At 37.5% G+C, this 9,549-nt stretch overlaps 1 protein-coding gene across 1 annotated transcript; it reads right to left on the bottom strand.

The window, feature by feature from the left end:
- Positions 1-498: 498 nt before the first annotated feature.
- LOC101310768 (beta-glucosidase 42-like) lies at positions 499-7,953 on the bottom strand. Its single transcript, XM_004309432.1, has 13 exons — positions 7,717-7,953; positions 6,983-7,049; positions 6,747-6,805; positions 6,322-6,397; positions 4,772-4,846; positions 4,619-4,706; positions 3,921-4,146; positions 2,900-3,015; positions 1,842-2,056; positions 1,725-1,759; positions 1,521-1,623; positions 1,251-1,359; positions 499-835 (listed from the first exon to the last, which is right to left on the bottom strand). The coding sequence occupies exons 1-13, from the start codon at positions 7,819-7,821 to the stop codon at positions 640-642; spliced, it is 1,470 nt and encodes a 489-aa protein (XP_004309480.1). The 5' UTR covers positions 7,822-7,953; the 3' UTR covers positions 499-639.
- Positions 7,954-9,549: the final 1,596 nt, after the last annotated feature.

Below are 9,549 nucleotides of genomic sequence, written 5' to 3'. Positions count from 1 at the left end.
CCGTCATCACAGCACCGGCGCTTCCTTCCGCTGCCACATTGCCGTCTTCAACCAATTGGGATTATCGAGAGAAAGCCTTCTGTTCTTTGTCAATTGCAAGATAACAACTTCAGTGAGGCTCTTGAAGAAGTATCAAAAGATGGGTCTCTTTCGAAATCGCTAGACATTGACTCCTCTGAGGCTCCAAAACAAGAAGGCAGCAGCTCTGGGAAATCGTCGTTTACTTGAACAAAATGCTAAAGAGCCAATCTGTGAGTTGGATGGCTTAAAATGCTAAAGAGCCAATCACAAGTTGTTGGCTGAATCTTACCCTTTAATTGTTGGCTGAATCTTACCCGTCCGCAATTGTTGGTTGAATCTGTGTTTATAGCTTTGCTGGTTTTGTAAGTTGATTTGGTGATGTTATTCTAGTCATGATAAGCTTGGTTTGAGTAGTGTTGGACTATCTTAGAATTTAAGCCCGGGTTAAACAATCCCTTATAACAACGTGCACTTACAGTACATATGAAATTAGTTCCCGAATCATTTGAACAATTAAATTTGAGGGGTTTAATAAAACTTTGCTGGCATGAAACAAATTATCGAGGTCCCTTACTGGCATAAAATCAATGACTGTAACAAGCAAATTTGCGTGAAGGATTAATCATCCTTCCCATCTCTCCCTTCACCATTTTTCAAGAACCGCGAGAACCAGTACGCAGAAGATTTCGGGTGCCGGGAGAGCCCATTCTTGTAGTCAATGTAAACCAAACCAAAGCGCTTGGTATAGCCTTGTGCCCACTCAAAGTTATCCAGTAACGACCATGCAAAGTATCCCCTCACATCTGCTCCATCCCTGCCCATAAGAAAAAAGGTGAACAGCTATCACACATAATATATATGAGGGCAGAAGCCGTCCGTCTTCTCCATTTTCATCCTTGCCCCAAGTAGTTAACTACTGAATTTGCAAAGAGATTCATGCCCATTTTTAAAAATGGTGATGATTGGAGTTCTTAATTTTTGCACACCCTAAAGGGAGGGGACTTTCCAGTTACAAATCTACCTTCCTTTAATGTCATTTAATTTGACCGTCCTCGGCAAATAATGGAACCCTGGGAACATCTATTCTAAGGGGTTTAAGCCAATATTGTAAAATTCATTGTAAAATTCATGCCTCGTCCTACCAGTCTTCAGATAGCACATGAGTAACATGACAAGAATGATCTATTACTAATTCACATGGAAAATCAATGAAAATGCAGTCGAGCTACCTCATTGCATCGCTGACCGCTGCAAGGTATCTCTTAAAATAACTGACTCTCAGTTTGTCATCTAGCATTTCATTAAGTGGGGAGGAATCATCATCCTCGTCATCCATACCTGTAGTAGGTTTCAGAAAAAAGGAAAGGATCAGTTTGTTATCATTACCCAAAGTTAATTTTTGTGTTGTTTTTTTGTTTAGGGAGTGACCGTTAATGAACCTACCCACTGGATGAAAAATCATATTTCAATGGAATAATAATATTCTCAGTAATTCATACCATTCTCAGTAATATATATTGGTGGACTATTGTATCTCTGTGCTATGTAATTCAAGACCTTATGGATGCCCCATGGAACAACATAAAGCCATTCTGATGCTGCCTGCCAAGCAGAACCGTTCAGTGGACTGGACAAGGTATAAGAGTATACGACGAATATGTGCTCACAAAAATTGTGATGTCTGAAGATGAATGAGTTCATACCTTCTCACCAATAATCTCACCTCCTTCCCATTTATCTGATGATAATAAGACAACATTTAGATAAAGATAGCAAGAGCGTTTTTTTATGAAAATTAATGGAGTAGTTAGAGAAATCACCAATCCTCTCCATCTCTTGCGCTTTATAAAAATCACCCTCCTCAGGGCTGTCTTTTACATGAGCAATAAATCTTGATGTATAGTGATTTAGACCAACAAAGTCCAATGAGTTCTTGAGCAAATCCTTATCTTCCTTTGAAAATATGGGAAGCCGATCTCCAAGTCGTTCACGCATAACTTTGGGATATTCTCCAGAATATATTGGATCTAAGTACCTGCTTTCGGAAAGAGTTGAGGTGGGCTCTAAACAATAGAACGGGAGAGAAAATGATTTAAATTCATCTAACCAACTGCCTGAGTTGGCACTGGGAGCTGAACTGAAAGAAGACTGTCAAGAAAAACCCAGTGCAATACAATTACTCTCCCTTAAGAAATGCTACTCAGGTTTTGTATTTTTAAGAAAGTTTTCATACTTCGGATCTAATACAATGTAGATTCAATTAAATAAGATTTCCGTCATACCAGAAGGCAGCAAGACTGATTACAATTGATTTACAATCTGTGGGGATCTGAGATAGATGGTACTAGCAGTATAATGCATGACAAATGATGAATATGTCTTAGAACTATAAATATTCTCTTATCATTTATGATGGCCACCTATATCCTCGAGTAATACATTATCATGGTCGTAATATAGTTGACAAAATATATTGTTGATAAAATAACTTGCCCCAACTTTGAAGCTGTTCAGCGCACCAATGCAGGACGAATGAAGCTCATTCAAGTGCTTCATCAGAGTGTGTTCATATAAGTAAACATAAAAACATAAAAACATGTGAGAGAGAGAGAGAGAGAGAGAGAGAGAGAGATACCAAAATAAACAATATTCTGTACTTTAGTAGTTAAATAGAGTAAAACATTTTTCTTTAGATTTTATGCCACCTGATCCACCCATCCCAGATGCCAGTGAGGTTTGAGCCAATGACCTACATGGTGTTAGTTAGGCCAGATAACTAACAAGCCACAGGTCACCGGCAATTTTCGGTAGATTCAAAACAATATAATAAGATAATATTAGTTATATATCTTATCATAATTAGAGAAGAAGTAAATACCATCCAAGCTGAAAATCTAAGCGCCTTGCTGCAGCAATTTTGTCTTCAGTTTTATCTGAATTGGCCTCTGCCCATTCACAGTCCACTGCTATGCCTATTTGTCCACCTTGCTTGTCCTGAAAGGGCACATATAGTAGCAAGACTTGGAACAAATATAAATCTAATTGACAAAATGATTCCTAAATTAACATTAACTAGAAAATATAGGAACACAGGGTATCCCAAACCAGTCACTGCTCACTAGTTAGAGCCTCTTGGTATTAATTTACATGGTTTCAGTTTAGATAACAGCAGTGGGACTCAACACATGTTTGCACAACTCATAAGACACCCTTAAAAGCCCAGTGTCACTATCAAACTCACTTCCAGATCCGTGGGAACCTTTCAGTATCAACGTGTAGCAATCTTCACAAACCTGCATGTTAGTACATAGTTGATGACTCTGATATCTTCTGTTTCGACCCGGTGATATAGCTACCAACCTTGGCATCATTCCCAACATGGACTGGACACTAATTGTGCTCCTTGCAATTCCTTATAGTAGCAACTGAACCGGAGCTTTTCGCGGGATTCAGTTGGTATCTGTTTATATTTATACTTTATCTCTCTGTGTTTCAGTTAGCTTGTTATGTTATAGAGTAACGATGTTTTGGGTAAATAATCATCTGGTGGAGCCTGTGATCCCAAAAAAGGGCCTGGGTATAGACAGAGAAATAGATAGACACAACTTGTTGGGGAAATAGACAGATAGATCCGAGACCAATGTGGGAGTCACCATGTTCACACAATACACACAACTTATGGAGCAACAACACATCACTTACAGGTTGGCCTGAGAGAAGAGATTGCTTTTGTGTGGGAGGAACCATATGGTTCTTTAATTGTAATCTTCAGTGATCTCGATTCATCATTTTCACCCAGGGACGTAAGTCAATCAATTTGGGTTGTTCAATAATTACTAAGAACTGCCTCACCAGAAACCAAAAAGAAGAGACAAGACACAAGTAATTGAACAGTATACCTTATATTTGCTTCGGTATATTGAAACAGCAGCTGCATGGGCCAACAGTTGATGATGCGCAACCAAATATGGTTCTGTAGATGCATGTTCATGTCTTCCAGGAGCAAATATCCCGTAACCATAACCATTGACAGAAGTTTGAAGAGGCTCATTAATTGTGATCCAATCCTTTACTCTATCGCCAAAATTTGCGAAGCAGGTGTCCGCATAGACTGAGAAGAATTTTCTGCATTTTCAGAAAATGCGAATAAATGGTTTTTAGCTTTCCTGTTCAATATTCAACTCAAAATGTGTCTAGAATGAGGAAAGTTCTTCTTTAATAGATATCAAAAGCAAACAAAAGAAACATTTGTCCTCCAGATAATGCTAATTTCATTGCCTATAGTCTCCAAAACTTGAATTGAGATTCTAAGTCACCTTATTAGAGCCAGGAAAATTAATTTGTGTTTCTAGCATCCTTTCATATTCTTTAGCTCTATAAAGTATTTAGCCATGCACTATATAGATATAAATGTTTAACCATGAACTGAATAAGACACTGTAGCTACTTGCTATACACAAAAAGGAGGTGATAATGCTTCAAACTGTCTATAAGCTTGAGGATATTGACAAGTTAAATGGAGCAAATTATTCTTCTTCACAACTATAATATTTACTGAAAGTGCAAATAACTTTAATTATTGACGATGTATACTTACACAATCTGCTTGTTTAACCACCCTCCCATACTTTCATGAAGGTACAATGGTAGATCCCAATGGTACAGTGTTACATAAGGTTGGATGCCTGCAAGAATAAATAGTTTAATACACTGACGCAAGTAGAAAGAACTCAGATAAATAACTTCACACCTTTTTCCAGGAGAGCATTAATGATATTGTTGTAGTAAGCAATCCCATCTTCATTGACAGTGGTTCCTAGACCATCTGCAAACAGAAACGTAAGAAATTATACTGTCATCATGTTAAGCTAAGCCTAAGAGAAACATGGAAAATGCCCAGCTGCTATAATGAATTGAAATTAGTCTTTAGGGATTTCTGCTTAGAATATCTACACTGTAATAATGTAATCTCAATATGTTTCAATTCTTTTTGCAACTCTGACAAGATTTGCAGCAACTATGAAGTAGTCTTCTGTAAAGAACCAATCATCAAATTTCGGTAGAAAAGTCGATGGAAGTTGTAAATTGCTGAAGGATCACATCCATTTGGATGATAAGTTTCACCATTATGCTGAAGAAATAATCAGTAACATTTCCATGCAGCACTCTCAAAATACAAATTGGTAGAGTCTATGTTATTTCTCACAATCTCTAAAACTTAGTGTAGATAAATTTTATGTCACTCAAATAGCTTCTGCTATATTTGATTTTAGCAATGTGTGTCAAGAGAAGTCATTCATTTCCACCTCTAGATAGATAAACACATTACCATCACTTTTCCATTGCTAGGGTGTGTACTAATTCATCTAGTCTTCCATTGAGTTAGGACTATGGATTTAGAGGGGACTTGAAAGATCAAGAAGTATCTTTATCATCTTGGCAGGAGTATTATTCTTTATGATCACATTAGTGAGGCATGCGATGGAGAACCTTTCAACTCATTGCATTTAGGTAACTCCAGTTTAGACTTGTTTTTCAATCAGAATTTTAATTGCTCCTAACCCTGAGCCTTTGACTTGACCTATCCACACTAAACTTCCTGACTTCTCCTCTGTAGCATGGAAAGCTAAAGTTCCTCTCACCATAAGGGTGTTAGCTTGGATCTTGTTCATGGAAACATCAGTACTTGAGATTGTTCAGAGGAGAAGACCTGCTATTTGCCTTTTACCTGATGGCCTTCATGGGTGTTTAATGTGTAAAGATGGAACTGAGTGCATGAACCATTTGTATTTACAATGTCAAGTTGCATTAGCTCTGTGGAAAAAGGGTTTTGTGCGGTTAGATTGGAAGTTAAAATCTATTGGATTGTGTATTGGATCTAGCTACAAGTTTTAGGAAGTAATATAAGAGCCGAAGTTTTTGTGGAGAAGGGTTCAATTTTGGGCAGCTCTATGGGCATCTGTTTCCTCAGAATGCAGAAGTTCAGTCCAGGCTATTTATAATTGGAGTGCTGCTGCGGGTTAACCCGTTTTTAGTTTTACCTTTTTGTTGTTTGATGCTATTTTGAGATGTAGACTAGAAGATGGCTATCAAATTCAGTGGACACTAGGCATACTCTTTTAATAACAGTATGTTTCATATAAAAAGATGTCAGGAAATGTCCAATTATTAGATTGCAGCTATTCTAGAAAGGAAAATATAGTAATAAATTAATAGTACAAAAAGATACAGAATAAGAATTTAATGTTCAAACTCCGGTTACCATTAGCAAGAACCGCACTAAGGTATTAGGGCACATACCAGGAAAGATTCGAGACCATGATATGGAAAACCGATAAGCAGCAAATCCCAACTTGGCAATGAGATCAACATCCTCCTGTGTAGCATTAAATAGTTTGTGATGCATGTTAAGTAGATGTCATGAACTGAAATTCCAGCCTTAAACTAAACTAACTATATGATCAAAATGGAGGAATTGACAACCGTAAAGAATCTAATCATGTCTTTTTTTTAACTATTTAAACCAAAAGGCCTAGTAACACATAGGCTCACACGAAGGGACTACACTGGTCTCCGTCCTTCAGATTCAACATAATAGTGAAAAAAGAAGACACAGAAAAATAGTAAATGCCTTGCCATTCTAACTGCACTGGAAGACGGCATCATGGCAAAAGACCAAAAAGAAAAGAAGTGATGTGGTCATGGCTAAATTGGTTATTACTAACCTTATACCGGTGATATTGATCCACAGCAATGTCACCATTGCTACCATCAATGATCTTGCCTATCAAGACATACATGTAAGTTCCATAACCAAAATAATAATAAAAAAAACAAAAAGAGAAAAAAAAACAAACAATACAAAAAAAATGTATAAAAATATCAACAAAAGATTTGATAGCATCAAGCTATATGCTGGTCCCTGGAAGAGACTGTCATAAGCTTGATGAGTAGAATGTACCTTTAGTGTGTGTAAAAGCATCCCAGATACTAGGACCCCTGTTGCCCTCCCTGCAGGCACCTTCAACCTACAAACAAACAAGACGACTAAGTTCATAGACAGCAAGCTTTTAGAAATCCAAAATAGTTTGTCAGGGTCTTAGACTACTGAAAAGAAAAAGAGAAAAACCAACTACTCTCTTTCCAATTACTTTGTTTGCAATATATGACTGAAGAAAGAAAAATGCATTGTTATTGGTCTATCTCTATTTCAAATTGCAAGCTTTCTTTTTGAAACTATCAACATGAGCAAACCAAATAGAGCTTTACTTTTTAATTTTTAATTTTTTTTATCTTCATGTTTATCAGCCAATACATGGAAGGTTGAAACACACTAGAGGTGGGTATTTCAGATGCATTCGGATGCTATTTTGTTGAGGCCAAAGAAATTGTTGGTCTGGATTAGAGAAAAATACTACAATTACTATCTGAAGGTAACTAAATTTTCGTTAAGACTAAAAATTGCACAGAACCGCAATAGCATAACAACCGAGAAAAGAAAAGGAAACGAGGAGTGATGCAATTTTAATTTGTGCAAGTTTGCAACAAATTGATGGTAAAAAAGAACTTCGTAGTATTACTGTGATCAAGGAAACGAGGACTGATGCAAATAAATGTGATGCGTACAAGAAATGAATGTGATTATTGGTTCTACAGGGGATCTGGATTGTAACCCATGAAAGATGAACAGCTGACCTGATAGGCCGAGGTGGCAACGCCAAAGACGAAGTTAGGAGGGAAGGCTCTGCGAGAGATTTCATCTGCTTGTTCATATTCCTTTAACAACTCAATCTTGGCCATTCTTGCGTACAGTAGCCAAAAATCCAAGATAGAAGGCAATGCGGTGCTTTTTACAGAGCCTGTCCCTCCCAAATGGTTGATTGACACGCCACGGTCTGTTCGTACTCTCTGGTTCTTTGCTCTTTATTAAAGCAATTGCACAGGTGAGCTGATTGGGTGACCAATTGATGGGACCCACCAGCATTCAACCACGGCAATCTAATTTTCTGTTGAGGGAAGCAAATCTGCTGTGCCCAACCAAACCTGTGCCGCCTCTCAAATAATGACACATGATTTCAACTTTAACAGAGTACAACTATTAAGTTAATCACTAATATTGTTTCACCAAAACTTGAAAATGACAATTAAAATTGAAAAAAAAATTGTTGTCCGTGTTTTCCCCAAAACTCCTGTTTCCCATATCTATTCTTTCTTTTTAGGTATCTATCCTTTTTCTTCTATATTCTTCCCTTCTTTTTTTTCCACTGCAGGCCTGCAAATTAGATCCATATATGTCAAGGATATTCTTTCTAATGTAGACCCCGACTCTCTGCGATGAACAAGACAGTAACTTTGGGATTCATATAACATGTGGGAAACCAGATTTTTGGTTGGATTTAGTTTGAGGTGGGTTATAGGCTTATAGCTGATGGGTTATCATTCGCATCTCGCATCTGATATTCAAGTAAAAGAATTTCAATTTACTCTCCTTTTTTATGATTGACGTCATCTGCAAGATTGATTACCAGTTGGCATATATAATTAGTAAGAAAGAAATTGGTGGGTCCTTGTGGAATTTAAACGAAATATGAAACACAGTTGGTTGTAAGGTAAGGAACGAAATATTCTTGGTTTGTTGTAGAGAGATGAGAAAACAATGAAAAGAAGAAAATTACATATATGAAGGGAGGAGGAAGAAGTAGAGTCAAACTCTTTTAACTTTTTTTTTCTTCTCTTTATTGAAAGATAAAATCGATAATAAGAAAAGTTAACAGAGTTGTGCTCTGTTAAAGTTGAGGCCAAGTGTCATTATTTGAGAGGCGGCACAGGTTTGGCATAGAGTTTTTGGGCATAGGTGATGTCCTTTTGAGACGCTTCTCTCAACCTAAGTACTTTACTCTACACCATAACATTCCCAGTAGCAGCCCAAGCAGATCAAGCATTAACCCAAGTTAGGAACCCATCTGGTTTGGCCCAACTCTTGTTGTGGTCCTGTGTTTTGTCTCATTTCTGGTTTGGCCCAACTCTTGTTGTGGTTCTATATTTTGTCTTATTTCTGGTTTGGCCCAACTCTGATTTGTCTAGTTCCTCAGACTTCTCCTTATATTCTGTATTTTGACACTAATTGGGTATGAATGAAAATATGCATCTATTTTAGTATTTCCTTTTCTTTTCTTTCTGTTCTGCAATTGTGAACCCAACATCTGTTATCAAAGCATGGCTCCAGCAAGGAACCTCCAGTTCTCTGGTCCATCCACCATCCCTCCATCCACTGCTGTCGTTCCACCACTTCCCCATCACAACATCTCTTCCTCCTCGTATCAACCTGACAAGGTCACTCCCTAACAAGTGGAAGAACTTCACACAGCGTTTGAGATTTTGCAATCTGAGGTATACCGGTCTGTTGATTCCTTACGCCAAAACCAACAATCATTCCAAACTTCACTCACTCAAAACCAAACATCCTTTCAAAACCACATTTCAGCACAAATAGAAAATATTCAAAGCACTGTGTGTCAGGACCCACCC

The sequence above is a fragment of the Fragaria vesca genome, unplaced genomic scaffold, assembly GCF_000184155.1.
Source record: "Fragaria vesca subsp. vesca unplaced genomic scaffold, FraVesHawaii_1.0 scf0512953, whole genome shotgun sequence".
NCBI lineage: Eukaryota > Viridiplantae > Streptophyta > Magnoliopsida > Rosales > Rosaceae > Fragaria > Fragaria vesca.
Note: the sequence above shows the minus strand (reverse complement) of the source record. Positions and strands in the feature narration are given on the sequence as shown.